General features: G+C 39.1%; 1 protein-coding gene across 1 annotated transcript in view; it reads right to left on the reverse strand.

The window, feature by feature from the left end:
• Positions 1-20701, reverse strand: part of EML5 (EMAP like 5) — a 288831-nt gene that overhangs the window by 225056 nt on the left and 43074 nt on the right. Inside the window, exons 2-4 of the mRNA XM_084632418.1 lie at positions 12511-12670; positions 8575-8673; positions 7405-7473 (exon numbers count right to left, since the gene is read on the reverse strand). Coding sequence (XP_084488544.1) covers positions 7405-7473; positions 8575-8673; positions 12511-12670 — 328 coding nt within the window. The remainder of the gene's footprint in view (positions 1-7404; positions 7474-8574; positions 8674-12510; positions 12671-20701) is intronic.

The raw sequence follows: 20701 nt of genomic DNA on the forward strand, positions 1-20701 counted from the left end.
GTCATGAGTCACTGCACAATGTTCTGCAAAAGTTGCAGCTCTGCATATATTTTTGATGGGAACGTTTTTGACAGAAGTGGAAACAGATCTCGTAGAATGAATATGAACTCCAGATGGAGGTTGAAGATTGTGAGTACAATAGCAATAGTAATGAAGTTCGATATCCCTCTAGAGAGTCTTTGTTTCAAAACTGAGGATCCTTTAGACCCCTCTGCAATGGAAAGGAATAGTTTAGGAGATTTTCTGAAAATTTTTGTTATATCCAAATAGAATGCCAATGCTCTCCTGATGTCAAGTATATGCAATATTGCTTCTCTCTTGTCATGGTGTGGCTTTGGGAAGAAGGTTGGGAGGTGAATAAGTTGGTTTATGGAGAAAGCAGAGGATATTTTCATGAGGAACTTGGAGTGTGGTCTCAGTGCAACCTGATCTCTTAAAACACCACTACCACCATGGCTGGTTGTGCCATTAGAGTGCCTATTTCCCCATTTCTTGAAGCCAAGGTGATGGCTACTAGGAATGCTGTTTTCACAGATAGCTGTGTAACTGAGAATATGGCCAGGGGTTCAAAAGGAGACTTTGTAAGACAGTTAAGGTCCAGGTTAAAAATTTCATGTTGGTGTCAGGCATCTGACTTGTGGAAAGAGGTTACTCAGACCCTTAAGGAAGCTTTTTGTTGTAGGATGAATGATTACAAAGTAGCTGTCTATCTTATGAGGAAAGGTGGTTGTGGCTGCAAGATATACCTTTACTGAGTTTTGAGATAATCCTCACCTTTTTAGATCTAGGATGTCATCTAGTACCAGTGGGAGGGAACGGACGTTGGCGTAAAATGTTTTGAGTCACAACAGATTTGGAATCTTTTCCTCTTCTGGATTATACTTGTGACAAATTGATGTTTTTCTGCTATGTAATAGCACCTCTTTAACATCCTATGAACAGGATATCTCTATGCTTTCGAACCATCAAGAAGCCATGCCTTGAGTCGGAAAACTTGTAAGTTGGGGTGGTGGATCTGTCTGGCATTCTGGAAGTGGAGGTGGGGAAGGAGCTGGAGTTTGACTGGAAGGTGTATCGTTAATTGAGGAACCATGCCGATCTTGGCCACATGTGGACTATAAGAATAACCTTTGCTCTTTCTTTTCTTATCTTGGGCAGGATTTTCAATGAGAGGAATTGGAGAGAAGGCGTAAAGGAGACCCATATTCCAGTGAAAGAGGAAGGTGTCTCTGAGCAAATGATGCCACAGTCCAGCTCTGGAGCAGTACTGGAAACATTTATTGGTTTTGGAGGTCGCAAATGTGTCTATTTTTGGGACTCCTCAATGCAGAAATATGTTCTGGAAAACAATGAAGTCCATTTCCCATATGTGTTCCTGCAAAAATGTCCTGCTGAGGACGTCCGCTGTGGTATTCTGTATACCCAGAAGTTAGGCAGATGATATGTTGATGCTGTGCTGAATGCACCAATTCCATTGCTTCATTGCCTCTGCACAAAATTGCTCTGGCAATTTATGTAGAACATACATGCTATGTTGTCTGTCATAACCTTTATGTTTGCCTTTGATCAATGATAGGAAATGTGAACAGGCGATAATGACCACTCTGAGCTCCAACATATTGACATGCAGTGTTGATTCCAAGAGGGACCATTTGCTTGAACCTTGAGGTCGTCTAGATGAGGTCCCCGGCCCAGTAAAGATGCGTCTGTTATCAGTACCAATGTTGGAGGTGGCTGAGTGAAGGGGACCCCGCACAGACATGCTGTGGTCTTTCCACCATTTGAGAGAGTCTTTGATTATCAACAATATTAACAGTGGTTTGTTCAGTATGTCTGTCTGGTGCGTATATCATTTTGAGCCATGCCTGAAGGCAACTCAGGTGAAGCCTTGTATGAGTTATTACAAGGTGCCTACTGCCATGTGCCCCAGTAGTTGAAGGCAATTCCTGGCCGAGGTGTGGGGGCTGATTTGGACGGTGTGGATTAAGACTGTTACAGTGTTGAACCTTTGACAGGTTTCAGAGTAGCACCCGTGTCAGTCTGTATCCGCAAAAAGAACAGGAGTACTTGTGGCACCTTATAGACTAACAAATTTATTTGAGCATAAGCTTTCGTGGGCTACAGCCCACTTCATCGGATGCATAGAATGGAACATATAGTAAGATATATATATATATATACACATACATACAGATAAGTTGGAAGTTACCATACAAACTGTGAGAGGCTAATTAGTTAAGATGAGCTATTATCAGCAGGAGGAAAAAACTTTTGTAGTGATGATCAAGATGGCCCATTTAGACAGTTGACAAGAAGGTGTGAGGATTCTTAACATGGAGAAACAGATTCAATATGTGTAATGACCCAGCCACTTCCAGTCTCTATTCAAGCCCAAGTTAATGGTATCTAGTTTGCATATTAATTCAAGCTCAACAGTTTCTCATTGGAGTCTGTTTTTGAAGCTTTTCTGTTGCAAAATTGCCACCCTTAAATCTTTTACTGAGTGGCCAGAGAGGTTGAAGTGTTCTCCTACCGGGTTTTGAATGTTATGATTCCTGATGTCAGATTTGTGTCCATTTATTCTTTTGTGTAGAGACTGTCCAGTTTGGCCAATGTACGTGGCAGAGGGGCACTGCTAGCACATGATGGCATATATCACATTGGTGGATGTACAGGTGAACTAGCCCCTGATGGCATGGCTAATGTGATTAGGTCCTATGATGGTGTCACTTGAATAAATATGTGGACAGAGTTGGCATCGGGCTTTGTTGCAAGGATAGGTTCCTGGGTTAGTGTTTTTGTTGTGTGGTGTGTGGTTGCTGGAGACTATTTGCTTCAGGTTGGGGGGCTGTCTGTAAGCGAGGACTGGTCTGTCTCCCAAGATCTGTGAGAGTGAGGGATCATTTTTCAGGATAGGTTGTAGATCTTTGATGATGTGCTGGAGAGGTTTTAGTTGGGGGCTGAAGGTGACAGCTAGTGGCGTTCTGTTATTTTCTTTGTTGGGCCTGTCCTGTAGACCAGACAGTCTCTATGCAAAAGAATAAATGGACACAAATCTGATATCAGGAATCATAACAATCAAAAAATCGGTAGGAGAACACTTCACCTCTCTGGCCACTCAGTAAAAAGATTTAAGGGTGGCAATTTTGCAACAGAAAAGCTTCAAAAACAGACTCCAACAAGAAGCTGCTGAGCTTGAATTAATATGCAAACTAGATACCATTAACTTGGGTTTGAATAGAGACTGGGAGTGGCTGGGTCATTACACATATTGAATCTATTTCCTTAAATTAAGTATCCTCACACCTTCTTGTCAACTGTCTAAATGGGCCGTCTTGATTATCACTACAAAAGTTTTTTTCTCCTGCTGATAATAGCTCATCTTAACTAATTAGTTTCTCACAGTTTGTATGGTAACTTCCAACTTCTCTGTATATATCTATATTTATATATCTTCTTACTGTATGTTCCATTCTATGCATCCGATGAAGTGGGCTGTAGCCCACAAAAGCTTATGCTCTAACAAATTTGTTAGTCTCTAAGGTGCCACAAGTACTCCTGTTCTTTTTAGTGTTGAATCTGTGTAGTGGGAGGAAGGCTTTGGCCTTTACTGCATCTAGATATGCTCCTATGAATTCTAGATGTTGCACTGGAGTTAGAGTCAATTTTTGAGTGTTCAGTTGTAGTCCCAAGTCCATAAATAATCTACAGCAGTGTTTCTCAACCTGTGGCCCAATTAGCACACAGCTCTGTCCCATGTGACATCCTCAGGGCCAAAGTGAGGAGGTTTGAGCTCAAATCTAACCACCTAACCTTGTTAAAAAAAAAACCAACACAACTAATTGGTTATAGAAAATGGAGCCAAGCTACCATTCTGGTAAATATGGTTGCTCAGTAGAGAATACTGCCATCCCCTCATGCTACATGAAGATTCCCAGTAAAAGCCAGTCTCTGGAAGACAGGACCCCCAAAAGTTTGATTCTGACAGCAAGAAAACACTTCAAAGCTCTCACAGATCATGAGGGAGATGAACAGCTATGAAATTGAAATCTTGAGCATCAGTCAGAGCAGACTGACAGGTGTGGATAAGAAGCACTCCAAGCAAGAGAAGAAACATCTCATCTATGCAGGTCTTAGTGACAATGCACGCTTTGCAGGAGTAGCAGTCAATATAGCAGATTCTATAGAAAAAATCACTTTTCAACTGGGAACCTATCAACCAACACATCATATGTGCAAGGCTCCAAATCAGATTCCTAAACATGTCAATAATATGATGCTATGCTCTGACACAGGAACATAGTGATGAGGATAAAGATAAGTACTATAATTGACTCCAAATGTGATTGACAGAATACCAAAACATGATCTACTCATTCTGATGGCTAAAGTACTATGTGATAACCAAGGAATGGAAAGATCAGTGGGGAAGTGTGTGTTGGGAATCATTAAACCCAAATGGTGAGAGATTAATTTAATTGTGCATGGTGTCCAACCCAGTTCTTGCAAGCACCCTGTTGCCTCATAACAACATACATAGAGAAACATAGAATTCACCAGTTGGCAAAACAAAAAACCAAAATAAAAAAAACAAATCAATCACATCTGCATTAGCTCAAGATACAGGTCATCTATCCAAAGTCCAAGGGCATATCGAGCAGCAGATGCCAACAGCTTTGCCAAACTGAATTTAAATCTGAGAAAGCTCAACTTTAAAAGAAAAACAGCAAGAAAATCCGCAGTACAGAACTGAAAAAAACAAAAAAAGTACTGTCAAAAACTCCAACTTCAACTAAGTAACAGATTTGAGGCACTGCCAGAGGCAGAGGAAGACAAGGCAACAACTGGACCTAAAGAAAGTGGGCAGTGCTCAGTGACAATGTGATTCAACCAACAGCAGTTGTAGTTGGATATCAACATAAACAAAGCAAGAATTAGATAAGCCAAGAGATACAGCATCTTACTGATCAAAGTAAAACACTGAAAGGAAAACTCCTGAATGCTAAGATCAATGAAATATTGGAAAAAGCAAAAAAGGGAGTACAAGAAAACAGACAAAGCAGTGAAAAGCAATGCAAGGAAAAAGAAACAGCATTATGTTTAAGACTTAGCAGCTGAAGCTGCTGTTATGATAGGAAACCTCAGAGTCGTTTAACTCGTAACTACAACCCTGTGTGGAAACTTCAAAACAGGAAATGGAACAATAAAAAATAAAGAAGGAAAATGCTTACAACTGAGGTAGAACAGAACAACAGATGGGCACAGCATTTTAAATAAATCCTCAATAGACCAAGCCTCAGCACCAGAATTCAATGAAACATTCAAACCTGACCAACTTGATATCAACATTGGTCCCATAGAGATGTCAGAAGTATAGGCTACAGTCAAGAAGCTCAAAAACAATAGAGCAGAGGGAGATGATCAAATCACAGCAGAAATGCACTTTACACTACAACCCTAACCAAACTGGCAGAGCTGTTTAATGAGGTCTGGGGAAAGAGCGACCACTCCTAACCAGCGGAAACATGGAATAATTCTCAGAATACTCAAAAATGGTGATTTTACTGACTAACGACTGGATAGGAGTCAATACTCTCTGTAGCAGGAAAAGTCTTCTATAGTGTGATACTATACAGGATGAAAGAGGCAGTGGATGCAAAGCTTAGTGAAGAAGCATCTGGATTCAAGCCGAAGAGATCCTGTGTAGATCAAATATTCACACTAAGGACTATCAGAAAAATGCATACAATGGCAGGCTCCCCTTATTATCAATTTAGTCTAATTTCAAAAGGCATTTAACAGACTGCATAGGCATACATTGTGGAATATTCTTCAGTTTTACGAAATTCCAGATAAAGTTGTCATCATCAAGACTAAATATATTGATGCAAACAACTCTGTAAGGGTAAACAACCAGACAACACAACGGTTCAACGTGGACACTAGCATTATTGTTTGGGATTGCCATAGATTGGATAATTAAGAAGCACATTAGCAACACAAACACTGACATAGTATGGGTAAATGGCAAATGCCTGCTCACAAGGCCTAGATTTTGCTGATAATATCACTCTGTTGAGCGACACCTCCAAAATGCTACAAAGAAAGACAGACACATTGGCAAAAATATCAGGCAAAGCAGGACTCACAAACAAATGTCCTTGAAACACTAGCGTCAAGCAACAGCAACATATCGGAAGGCAAAAACAAAGACAGTTGAACAGTTCATTTACCTGAGCAGCACCATATTAGCTAACAGAGATTTTGTGAAATAAGTGATATCAAGGATACGAAACGCATCCACAGCATTCACTAAAAACTCAACAACCTATGGAAATCAAAGATACACAGTACCAAAACAAAACTGAACTTTCAACTAAAATGTAATCTCAGTGCTAACATACAGCTGAAAGAGCTGGAGATCTTAAAATGTTAGATAGAAAACTAGATGCTTATGAAAATAAATGCCTACGAAAGATTCTGGGCACTGGATAGTGAGACTTTATCAATGACGAAGAGATCTGAGAAATTATCAACCAGCAGCTTATCTCCACTAGAATTAGAAGGAAATGTTGGACATATATGGGGCATGCCAACGTACAGACTCCCAAAGCTCTCAGGTGGAAACCAACTGGTGCGAGGAAACAAGGGCACCCCAGAGAAGAACCACCACCCTTAGCAGAGAGGACAGAACAGTCAATCTCAACACCCTAGAGCAGATGGAAGCAGCAGATAATGACAGAGATGGATGGAAGAGACTAGTTTCTGCCCTGTGTGCCATCAGCAAAAGTAGGATGTAGTAAAAAATCATCATCACTACCACCACCACTACTTACTTAGGATCTGAAAACAGTATATTTTATAATACTTTATTTTTAATTAACTTCACTGTATCTTGTGGAAGAACTCTCATGTCCTTTTAAAAAAAGAAACTGCACTAGCAGTTGTCTAATTACAAACAATGTTATTTTTCCAATTTTCATGTTCAATTTATATTAAGCAGCAACTGAATCTAAGTCTATTAATAGAAAAGTTATCAGAATATCTCATGAGCAATAATATTTTTGCTTGTGATTTATTAGTAAGATTCTGAATACAAGCCTCCTATCTAAATTAAATATAAAAGTATAGAATCATAGAATATCAGGGTTGGAAGGGACCTCAGGAGGTCATCTAGTCCAACCCGCTGCTGAAAGCAGGATCAATCCCCAATTTCTGCCCCAGATCCCTAAATGGCTCCCTCAAGGACTGAACTCACAACCCTGGGTTTAGCAGACCAATGCTCAAACCATTGAGCTATCCCTTCCCTCCCTTTAGATTCCATAATTACTTGTTTTACCAAACAAAGTGATAGTAAATATAACAACATATTTATATAAGAAAAATGTAAATTTAGTACAGTACCTTAATATGTTTTACACCACAGCTGACTAGTTTGTTTGGTTGGTACAAATCCCAAGAAATATCAAATATCTGCAAATAAATCAGAATGCTAGTAAAAATGGCATTTTTAATACATGTATAATTTTAGATATAAATGAAAATAACACAAATTCACATCAATATGACAAACAGCACAAAATCTACTGACCTACAGCTGGCAGAAAGCTATTTCAGAGCTTTTCAAAGAAGTTTATTGGGACTATTTTTTATGCCTCCCCTCAGAAGTTAAATTGCATTGTACATTATATAAATATCTTTCATTATCTGTATTTGTCTGGCATACCCAAAGTAATATACTGTACAGTTACAGAAGATGCTGTGTGTCTATTTATAAGTTGTAGAAAAAAATCCTATCTTGCATTTGAGAAATAATATGTGATTATGTAAAAAGGGGCACACAGAAGTCTAATGCTGTTATTTTCTGATATTTGAGGACTGTGAAGTTGTGCAGGTTAATGTTCTTTTTTGCCTTTTCTCATTTTTATGTATTATCTTTAGATTTATATGTCTAAACTAGAAGCTTGATAAGGAGATAAAGTTCAATATCTATTTGCCAGAATGCTCTGAAGGAGTTATTGGTGATATTCTCACAGGCCTGGAAGATTTTAAATGCCAGCAAGACAATAAAAATGAAAATAGTCACCAAATGTATATTATTGTTAAATGGAGTTGGTTTAAGTTCTTGTAACATGTCTTAACAGTGTTCTTTTTGAGTGTTCTTTCATTTGTATAAAAGCTATGAATAAGCCTGCTTCAAAATGGTCTCCAAAATACTGTGTGTATTTCCCAACTATTAAGCCACATACACCTAACGAATTCCAGAGTTAAAAAGATTTGGCACACTTTGGTTTTCCCATACCAGAAGTAGGGTCTAGAGTTGCCTCAAATATGACACCTTCAATATATGCTTCTAGGTCTCCACAGACTATGCATAAATATGTGGTGAACTACATATCACATAAAGCATAGATATTTATGACGCATATATTTTCCCTCAAATAAAGTTAACACGATCATCTTCTATAATCTAAAACAGCTGTTATTCAGAAAACAAAAATTCCCAATATGTACACACAGACATTTCAATGTATCAACATTCCACCAATACTCTTATTAAGTAGTTATGCTTACCCTGTCTGTATGACCAGGAGCCATAGATAACATTTTTCCTTTTCTCCAGTCCCACACGCATATTGTATTTTTTGAATCCAGACCCACTGAGACCAAACGCTGATAATTTCCAAGAAGTTTAAAAAAAGAAAAAAGGAAAATATCAATATTTGAATCACGTTCCCATTTAATTTTGAGAGACTTCTTACCATAACTGGATTTTTAAAAGAAATCTAATTGTATATATATTTCAGAGGAAAAAATAGAGCAACAGGGCCCAGTGCTAGTCTTCATGTAAGCAAAAAACTTCCATGGAGATTGTGTCAGTAGAAGAACAATACACTTTTATAAACCTGAGGTTAACTAGTACCTTAACAGATATTAATAGATATTTCCAAATTAATATTTTGAATATTGTTCTTGAAATGTCCTCAATATACAAATGTGAATAAAACATAAAACATTACTCTGTACCTAAGACTCAATTCTGTAAAAATGCAGGTGCTAAACATTAAGTATGTGAGCAGTCCCACTGAAGTTAGTTTAAATTTAAAGTACGTACACCCTGATCCTGTAAACACTTACGTAAGTATTAATATTAAAATTTCAAGGAAGGGTAAAGAATAAACACTTCATCTTTATCTTTACATCTTCAAAACCTGTTAAACAAAATATTTCTTTAAAAATAATGAAGTTAAAGCTGAGAGTGTTTTTAAAATTCAGTTCAGCCAATACCCTAAAATATTTTTAATATTCTATACCTATTAAACTTTATTTAATTTTCTGAAATTCTTAAGAGATCAAGAGAGAAGACATTTCAGGAGTAAGGAGGCTGCATGAAAGAAAGAGAGAGAAAAGTGGACTGTATGCATTTGCACATTCAGCTTCCCAGATGATGCTTAACAAAAGATGCAATTCAATTCTGCACTTTCAACCTTCACTGGCACCCATAGCTATGCAAGAATGGTGGTTAATTTATATTTTGAAGGCTAATCTATATCATTCTCCTTAAGCTATGTTATGAAATAATTTGTGCTGCCTCCTTCTGCCTCCAAAGCAGCAACTGATTTTGTCTTGCATGATTGCTTTAGCATCAGGGCCTAAAACCAGCACTGCGGCAATTCAGTAAGCATATCCAAGGAGTCCCCAGACAAAAGATGAACTGCAAATCTGGAAGTGCCAAAAAGTTATTCCTGAGATGAAAAAAATAAAGTAAATAAATAAATAAAAATCTCTCTGTGCTCCCAGCCCTCTCTTAGCCTAATATGTGGACATATACAGCATTTTTCTGGGCTTAACTCACTTCATTTTAGCTTTGCAGTTCAACTTTATTATTTATTTCTTAAACATTGAGAGCACATTTGTTACTGTGTAAGATCTGACCACAATCATCTTACACAATCTTAAAGACAGACTAAGATCAGACAAATACAAAGTGGGTGGTAGGGTGTTTTGGGTTTGTTTGTTTTTACATTTGGATGGTGATGGCTTAATTTTGACAGAGGAAGGACTTGTGAGCCTTATGGACAAAGATTTTTCCTCCTTTTAACTGATAATGCTTACACTCATAGTACCAAGTTGAGGCAAATTTAGTTTCCATTTTCTGACACACGTAGATGATAATAGTCAATTAAAAAGTCTGCCTATCAGGGAAATCTAACTACAATACCACCAACACCAAACTGGCTGCAAGGTGCACAGCCCACAGCAAAGAAACTACACTTCTACCCCGTTATAACGCTGTCCTCGGGAGCCAAAAAATCTTACCGCATTATAGGTGAAACTGCGTTATATCAACTTGCTTTGATCCACCAGAGTGCACAGCCTTCTCCCCTCCCCAGCGCTGCTTTACCGCGTTATATCCGAATTCGTGTTATATCGGGTCGCGTTATATCGGGGTAGAGGTGTACATGGAAGTGATCTCTCTGGTCTCTATTTGCAAAACTCCATAAATTCCCAGTTTTCAGATCTTTCAAAATCCACTCTTTCTACTGAAAATGTTCCAAACAGAAATTGATCCAGCTCCAGCATTAACAATCCTGCTCAGCAATGAATGGAGTAAAGGTATACTGAATCTATTACCATTATAATAATTTTTAAAGCACCCATCGCCATGAGATCTGGATGTTACACAAAACTTAAGTAGAGATTCAAATCTCAAAAAGAGACCAAATTTCATGCTTCCCATCTGCCTGCAGATTTACCAGAGAGCTAGAAAAGCAGGATTTAATTAGTATGGAACACCTGAACAAAGAGGTAGGTTTTGAAGTTCTTTCTAAAAGTGGCTAGGTTCATGCTTAACTGTATTTCCATAGACAAAATATTTTAGAGGTGCAACTCTCCTATCAAGAAGCCTCTACCATAAACTTTACCATTGGAGCCAGAAAGTTGTAATATACTGGATGAACACGGGCATAGACAACTGGGGACTAAGGAAGCTATAGCCCTCCTCCCCTTTCCCCCAAAAACGTAGAAACTGTATTAATAAAGAAACAATGAATTGGGAACTGGAGTTCATTTATCTCATTTTAATAAAAGTGAAGAAATTTCGTTACGGTGCAAAACTACTAATTGAAATGATATTCAAAAGCTATTTTTTTTTAATTCTAGTCCCCCCCAAAATACAAAAAGGTTATTTATGTCCCTGATGAGTGTAGATGTATGGTAGTTTGGAGATGATGAGACAGTCTTAAGGTCTTAGCCTGGGCTTAAACCCATTTAGGGCTTTATATATGGCAATCGGTACCTTGAATTTCACACACCAGTCAAATGGCAACAAGTCCAGACAGGCAGCTATAGTCTGGACTAGAGGGAGTTTCCAGCGGACTTTAACAGAATCTTAGATAAACTTTAGTCCTAGACTAGGATAGTTGAGCTAAGAGGTTATGAAGGCAAGAATGATTGATGCTAGAACAGCATTTGAGGGGTAGAGGCATAGTTTTCTTTGCCCACTGTAGGTGAAAGAATGTTGTTCTTGCAAGCAATGCATCCTGAAAGTTTAGCCATAGTGAGAAATCTAAAACCCAAAGATTCCCTGTCACACTGATGATCTCTACGGCTTCCCTCTTATGTTTCCAGGTTTTTTAAATGAAATTCACACTTGGGAGCATTCTTACCCTAATTCTTGCTCAGATAATGAGAATAATTGATCACTTCACCACTACATTTCTAACTGGGAACAGAAATTAGTTTCTCTGGCTAACAGAAGGAACTAAAGTCAGATAGGAAAGAACACAGCCTAAGGACCATATTGTGCCTGGCCTCTGCACAGGTCTGTAAAAAGGGGAGAATAGGACGGGGAAGTAGAGTAGCACAAGGAGCCTTCTCCCCACCCTGTGGAGAGGCCAGGCACAATTTCCGTTAGGACTGAAGTGCTAGCAACCCCCAAAAATAGAGAGAATAAACTAAAACATGCCCCACATCAACTAGCAGAGCCATCTAGCTCAGAGAAGCGACTATGCAGGGTGCTGAGACATTCAGGGAAGCAATTTGCTTCTCTGGGAACAGTGCCTCCTAAAGCCCCGCTGGAGCAGCGGCTCCACACGGCCTCCAATAAAGGCCAGTACCATAATCACATAATCTGGCCCTAAGCCTGTGATTTTTTTTTTAAATCCTCTTTTCAAGATGGCTAACATTTTGTTAGCTGGGGAAGAGCCTGCCATCGTGTGTGTCTTCTTTCTTGCTCTCTCCATACCTGGAATGATCTCCCTACTCCAGTGCAGTAGGCTTCCCACATCTCCTCATTCACATCTCTTCTGAAGCTGCAAATTTTTAAATTTGGCAAGAAAAGTCTCTGTAAATATTAACATCACTTTCCTGAAACTGGAACTAGACAAATAAAACCTTTGATTCAGTTCATCTCCTAAAAGAAAGTTGTATAGGAGGACTTTTTTAAAACAGATTTAGACAGTTTATCTTTTAAAAACAGATTTTGAAAATAGAATATTGACTACATACCTGCCCATCTAAGTCAAATGCCAAGCAAGCTATACCATGTGTGTGAACATCTTTCAGTATCGATATAGTTTGCACAGTGTATGAATCCCAAACACAGATATATGGTTCTTTTCCAACTTGACCTGTTGCCACCAACACTCGTTCAGGATGCAAAGCAAGGCTGCCAAAAAAATGAAAAATAATTTCAAATATTAGAACTTTTGTCCAAAGAACTTGTACATTATTTAGCTCGTTAATCAAATGTTAGTTTAATTCCTTAAACAAAAGTCAACTTTTATAACAAGTTTTCCCATTGACACAACAAGATGTCACAGTATCATCCTGTAAGATAACTTTCATGGTAGCCATACAACTTTCTTTCACACAGTTCTACCAACCGAACTTTAATCTTCCATGAATCTTTCCCAATGTGAAACTTATTTCATAACCTATCACACTCACTAAATCTTCTGTTCTGCAACATACATGCTTTACCAAATTCTTCTGATTAATTACTACTTCCCATTTTCTCCTGTTTAAAAGGACACCAACACAAAACATATAATTTTGAATTAAGGACAGTTGACTTAAAATATAATAAAATAACTAATACTTATTTAACACATGATATGGTGAATATGTAAATGGGGTATAACAGAGGACCTGAAATCTTCCAGTTTATATTTCATATCAAAGGAAGATAGGTAAGAGAGATGTATACCTAGAGAAATCCAATCTTTTTGTACAAACTGGATACAGCAAAACAGAGTGATCTGTGAAATGCTCTACTTGACCCAGGAAGGTAACCATTTGAAAGGTGACTCTATACCCGTGGTCACCAACTGGTAGATCATGATCAACTGGTTAATCCAAAAGGATATCCCAGTCGATTGTGCTCTCTGGTGGTGTAGCGTGGCTGCTGCTAAGGCAGGTGCCTGCCCCAGCCCCACGCCGGTCCCAGAAGTGGCCAGCGCATCCCTCGGGATGGAGAAGCAGAGGTTTCCCTCTGCATGCTGCTCCTACCTGCAAGCAGCTCCCATTGGCCAGGAACAGGAACGGGGAGTTGTGGCCAATGGGAGCTGTGGGGGTGGTGCTTGCAGAGAGGGGCAGCACACGGAGCCACATGCCCCCCTCCTTAGAGCTTTTTAAGGTCAGGCTTGACAAAGCCCTGGCTGCGATGATTTAGTTAGGGATTAGGTTCTGCTTTGAGCAGGGGGTTGGACTAGATGACCTCCTGAGGTCCCTTCCAACCCTGATATTCTATGATTTTATGATTCTAAGCAGGGCACAAACCCCAAATTGCTTGTGAATTCTATACTTAGCTTTCACCAACCAAGCATCAAGTGTAAACTCCTCAGGCACTATAACAGCCTAAACATGGAGTCACAGACAGTCCCCTTGGGTACTCCGGTCTCTCCTGCCATCTAGGCAAGCTTGCCTTTGTAGAAGATGGTCCCTTAAACAAAAAAAATCACACTAATACTCAGGTTACTCTCAATCCCGAAGGGTCAGTCACTTACCCTAGGTCAATTGCACTCTAGATCTTGCATCAAAGACAACCCTTGTGGACAATTTTATAATTAACTAACGTTTTAGTAACTAAGAAAAAGAAATGAGTTATTTACAAAGTCAAAGCAGATACACACACACACACACACACACACACACAAATAAGTTACAGTCTTAGATTCCAAAAGGTGATAGAAGTTGCTGCAATAAGCAAACTGTATATATCCTTTAGGGCTAATCCAGGCTAAGCAGCTGGGGATCCTTTGCTTATGTTTAGAAATCTTGCCCTCCCAAAGTCCAAGCATCATAGAGATACAGTTCTTCTGTCAGGGATTTTTATTCCCTTCCTCCCAGAGTTCAAGATGATGGGATGAGCTCACACACACATCTCCTCTTTATGGGGGAGGGAGAAATGTAGTTAATGTCTGTGTTCTTTGATATTTCACAATGTCTCATTTGATTTCAGAGGGCCTTCTTGGTAGGCAGGCACTAATACTGGTGCAGGAAGCCAATATTTTACATAAACTAATGCTTCTTTCCTGTTTGATGACTTATGGAGGATTACAATGCAAACACTTAATATCACCTTATAACATGGGGTACAGATGTTATCCGATAAGCATTTCATAAAGACTAAACACTTTTATAAATTTAACATATATTTTAACAATACTAACACATAAGTGAGCCAGACTAGTCTCCAGCTATGTATTTCAGTGTTCAGTTAGGACTAAGGCTGTCAATCACAGTTAACTCAAGCAATTAATGCAAAACAAATTAACTAGATTAAAAAATTAATCACGATTAATCGACGTTTTAATTGTACTGTTAAACAATAACAGAATACCAATTTAAATTTATTATAAATATTTTTGGATTTTTTTCACATTTTCAAAAATATTGATTTCAATTACAACACAGAATACAAGGTGTACCATGCTCTCTTTATTATTATTATTACAAATATTTGCACTGTAAAAAAGATAAAATAGTATTTTTCAATTCACCACATACAACTACTGTAGTGCAATCTCTTTCTCATGAAAGTGCAATTTACAAATGTAGAATTATTATTAGTTTGCATAACTGCACTCAGAAAAAAAAATATAAAACTTTAGAGCCTACAAGTCCACTTGGACCTACTGCTTGTTCAGAAAAGCAAGTTTGTTTACATTTATGGGAGATAATGCTACCTGAAAGTAGCACTGTTGTAGCCAGAGATGCAAGGTATTTACATGCTAAACATTTGTATGCCCCTTCATGCTTCAACTTGTAGATTGCTCCATCTTTTTTTCATCTTTTTACACTACAAATATTTGTAATCAAAAATAATAATTAGGGCTGTCAGTTAATCACAGTTAATGCATGCGATTAACTCAACGAATTAACACTTTTTTTAAACAAGCATTAATTGCACACCAGGGCACCATGCACAGGTGGGCACTGCCACATGCCTCCAGGGCAGCAGTGTCCCTCCTCCCATCACCCTGCTCCTCTACTGCTTCCGCCTCTTTCCCACCCCCATTGAGTCACCCCTAGCCAAGCAGCTCCAGATTGGAAGCCTGTCTCCTGTCTGCTGCACAGAGCAGGGGTGAAGAAGGTTGATATCGGGGTGTTCCCTTTCCCGCACCAGAGTACCCAGTCACCACTGAGCTAGGATCCGAGAACAAGATTTGCGGATGATACTAAACTGGGAGGAGTGGTAGATACGCTGGAGGGCAGGGATAGGATACAGAAGGACCTAGACAAATTGGAGGATTGGGCCAAAAGAAATCTGATGAGGTTCAATAAGGATAAGTGCAGGGTCCTGCACTTACGACGGAAGAACCCAATGCACAGCTACAGACTAGGGACCGAATGGCTAGGCAGCAGTTCTGCGGAAAAGGACCTAGGGGTGACAGTGGATGAGAAGCTGGATATAAGTCAGCAGTGTGCCCTTGTTGCCAAGAAGGCCAATGGCATTTTGGGATGTATAAGTAGGGGCATAGCGAGCAGATCGAGGGACGTGATCGTCCCCCTCTATTCAACATTGGTGAGGCCTCATCTGGAGTACTGTGTCCAGTTTTGGGCCCCACACTACAAGAAGGATGTGGATAAATTGGAGAGAGTCCAGTGAAGGGCAACAAAAATGATTAGGGGTCTGGAACACATGAGTTATGAGGAGAGGCTGAGGGAACTGGGATTGTTTAGTCTGCAGAGGAGAAGAATGAGGGGGGATTTGATAGCTGCTTTCAACTACCTGAGAGGTAGTTCCAGAGAGGATGGTTCTAGACTATTCTCAGTGGTGGAAGAGGACAGGACAAGGAGTAATGGTCTCAAGTTGCAGTGGGGGAGGTTTAGGTTGGATATTAGGAAAAACTTTTTCACTAGGAGGGTGGTGAAACACTGGAATGCGTTGCCTAGGGAGGTGGTGGAATCTCCTTCCTTAGAAGTTTTTAAGGTCAGGCTTGACAAAGCCCTGGCTGGGATGATTTAATTGGGTATGGGTCCTGCTTTTGAGCAGGGGGTTGGACTAGATGACCTCCTGAGGTCCCTTCCAACCCTGATATTCTATGATTCTAAGTGGAGCCCGTCTGCTGCTGGCTTGGGAGTGAGTGCTGCCGACAACAGCTGCTGATGGCTAAAAAAGATTCCTGAGTGCTCTGCTTAGAGACAGCACTCCCCCAACACACACACACTTCCTTCCCCCCGGCCCACCAAAAATATTTAAATAAATGGTATTATTTTAACAGTGCAATTAAAATGTCACAATTAATTGTGACTTTTTTTCAATCTCACAATTCATTTTTAAAATAATCTGACAGCCCCAGTTGAGACCTTGGGGCCTTGGCATGAGCTGGAACCTGATCTGCCAGCAACACACCAGGAACTTCATAAGTAAGTTTAGAAAAGACAAAGGGTGCTCTGGACATAGAAGGGAGAGGGTAGATCAAGCTCGTCATGGAGCTATTAAAGAAGACCAATTTAAAATGTAAGATTTATTTTCTCTATAACTAACCTAAAAGAAAACTACCTTCTCTGTGTTTTGCAAAGCATGCAGATGAGGTATGTTATGCCAACTGCTTCTTTAGTTTTACAGTAACTCCTCGCTTAACGTTGTAGTTATGTTCCTGAAAAAAGCAACTTTAAGTGAAACGATGTTAAGCAAATCCAATTTCTCCATAAGAATTAATGTAAATAGTGGGGATTAGGGAAAATGTTTTTCACCAGACAAAAGTCTATATTATATTACACAGTATAAATTTTAAACAAACAATTTAATACTGTACACAGCAATGAAGATTGTGAAGCTTGGTTGAGGTGGTGAAGTCAGAGGCTGGGATATTTCCCAGGGAATGCCTTAGTGCTAAATGATAAACTAGTATTCAGCTGAGCCCTCAAGGGTTAAATACATTGTTGTTAATGTATCCTCACACTCTACAAGGCAGCACAAATGGAGGGAGGGGAGACAGCATGGCAGACAAAGACAGAAAGACACACCCTGTGTGCAAAAGAGAGATGTGCATTGCCCCTTTAAGTAAGCTGACCCCACTCTAAGTACATTGCCTTTTTAAGTAGATCAGCAAGTTGAGACAAGCAGCTGCTGCCAGAAAGCTCCCTCTGTCCTGAGCCCTGTCATGTCCCTCCCTGCTCTATGGGGATGGGGTAAGCAGGGGCAGGAGCAGGGGGGAGGGGGACACCTTGACATTAGCACCCTCTTTCCCCACCCGGACAACAAGCAGGAGGCTCCCAGGAGCAGCTCCAACGCAGAGGGCAGGAGCAGCACATGGCAGTGCGGGGAGGGACAGCTGAACTGCCCAGCAATTGATAGCCTGCTGGGCGGCTGCCGCACAGGGAACTTAGGGGAGTGGGGAGCTGATAGGGGGGCTGCTGGTTCACCCTGGTTCCAAGCCCCCACCAGCTAGCTCCAACAGGATGCTCTTTCTGCAAGCAGTGGACAAAGCAGGCAGCTGCCAAACAACGTTATAAGGGAGCACTGCACAACTTTAAACGAGCATGTACTCTAATTGATCAACAACGTAATAACATTAACCGAGACAACTAAGTGAGGAGTCATTGCACTACATTTTTTCTCTACTTCTAATAAATCTTGTGTTTATGAATACTACTGTTGTATGAATAATTTCATATAGCACAATGACCCAAGCACTTCCTCCTGGCTCTGAGCAATATTAGCACATCCCTCCCGGGGAAAGGAACAATGTGCATGTGTGGAAAGGAGTAAAAGGACCTGATGAGGGGAGAAATGTTGGAAGTGAAAGGATCTGAGTTGGACAAAGTAGGGGTAAAGGAAAGAGGACTGGACAGATGATAAGAAAGCAGGGGAGGCAAAGAGTTGAGGAGGAAAACTGGAGGAGAAAGGACCAAGTGAAGAACAAAGGAGAAAATGATGGAGGAGAAAGGATGGGGAAGTGATTGGAACTAAAAGAGGAAAAGGAACAGTGAAGATAAAAATATGAAAAGGATAGTCTTCTGTCTAATTCATGAGACTTGAAATCAGGACCCCTGGGTTCCATCCCTGGCTCTGCCACTAACTTGTTATTTAATCTTAGGCAGGACAATCAATCAGTTCCCCCCATCTCTAAAACAGAGTTAATAATCTGATGGAGGAGGACTGTATAATTACATGGACAGATAGACTTTATTATAATACTTCCACCCCTCATAATTAGGTACAAGCATCTTACCTGCTTTCACATGGAAAGCATTATACTGTATAAAGTAGCAAGTATTATCATAAATATATTTTTATTTGATGGGAAGAACAATCTAAATAAGAAAAGATTCACAAGTGCAGAGGAGAATGAAATCTCCATTACAACGCAGTAGCTCTGCTGCATATACTACAGCAAGGCTAATATAGTTAAACAACCTTAGTAGTATGCTATGGATTACTGGACACCAATAGCTATATAATAGCCAACATTTTGAAACCTAGGTGCCTACGGTTAAGCTCTTAAAACTGTTATTTAGGTGCCCAAATATGAAGACTTGATTTTGAAAGTACTGAGCACTTCCAGCTGCCACTGACTTCCACACCATGAAACTTTGACCTCAATAGGAACTGCAGGTGCTCAACACCTCTGAAAAATCAGGCAACTTTATTTAGGTGTCTTAAAATGGATTTAGGAGCTTAGTGTTTGTTTGTTAGTTAATTTTTAAATTATTGTGTAATAAGGGCATTTGATCTTGGAAATTTTAGCTTTTTTGAAAAATCAGCTGAATGCTATGAAGTAAATATTATTAGGTAGTATTCTGTGGCAGTATCTATTAAAATAACACTGCTTTTCCCAGATGTTTTTCTAAAACATCTTAAGACAGTGATAACTAATATACTTTAGCCATAAGCTGTGGAATAAAAATGCATATTGAGATAATAAAGACTGACTTATAAAACTAAGACATTACAGCCATTATTAAGATAACTGGATATTTTAAACACTCTTTTTCAGTGATCTGGTCATGTAAATGTACAATATCAGTTTTAAAATTACACCAGCTTGGCTCAATGGTGCATTCTTGAAGCTGAGTCTGTCCTATATTATGATTGCACCAGTTCTAACTGTCATAGATGAGAAATTAGCAGCACCCAAAGATGTAATTAGCAGAATAAAAATATCCATAATATTCCACAATATCCATAAGATTTATCATTGACAAAAACGTATTAAACTTATCTTGCACTTTTGTGAATTAAGGCAAAAATCTCAATAGATCTAGAAATGAAAACAGAAACCAAACTAATGCCTTAAAATGTTTTATTTCTAGAAGCTATTCATGTACAGAAGCACAAAATTAGGCTTAGCAAACTTCAGGGGGAAAAAAACAGTAAGATTGCAGAAAATGGTAAATCTGTATTTTTTTCCCTATCACTTTCTACCATAAAGTCAAGCAGTGCTTAGCCTTTGTCAAAAATACAAATTTCTACTTGCATATAGAGAATATGTAATTAAATAGAATGCAAAAGCCAAATCCTAATTCATTGTAAAATAAAAATAAAATAAGAATAGGTTTATGCATTGCTGAAACTTACACTAATAGAGGCAGATTGAATGAAACTAGTAGCTAGATATTTTTACTAACCTAGCCTCCATAGTAGTCTATATAAGCACTTACATACCCACAGATCATATGTATTGACTCATGAAATATATAATCTGCTTCAGTACAACTGTGTGTTATGTTCACTCTCAGTAACAGCAGCAAATAAACCATCCTGAAACTCTGCCCTAGCAAGAACAAAATTACACTTACATACAATGAGTGGGGAAAACACTGGAAAGGACAAGTACAGAATCTCTCTCGTCTGCCTATCGTGGAAATGCTCATTGGTACAGAAATTTTGTATCATGATAAAAATTTTGTATCATGATATCATTTTTAAAAAGTCACTAAATTGGACAAATTTGTGGCACCAGAAGTAGAACTAAATGTATTCCTATAATTCACAAAGCCAACATTACCTAAGATTAATACTTCTTTGAGCTGCATGCTCCACACACCTTCTCAATGCAGCAAGAAAAAGAATGTAAAGGAAATGGAACTGCTCCCTTATCTTCACTGGGAACTGCTCCCTTATCTTCACTGTTACTGTAAAGGAATGCTTGCAAAGATACAGAGAAGGCTGGTGATAAAAAATGCCAAGATCATAACTAATACATGAATAACTTTAGGCAAGTAATGTAGTGCATTTTTTGTGAAC

Source organism: Lepidochelys olivacea (genome assembly GCF_965140295.1).
Source record: "Lepidochelys olivacea isolate rLepOli2 genome assembly, chromosome: 6".
Taxonomy (NCBI): Eukaryota; Metazoa; Chordata; order Testudines; family Cheloniidae; genus Lepidochelys; species Lepidochelys olivacea.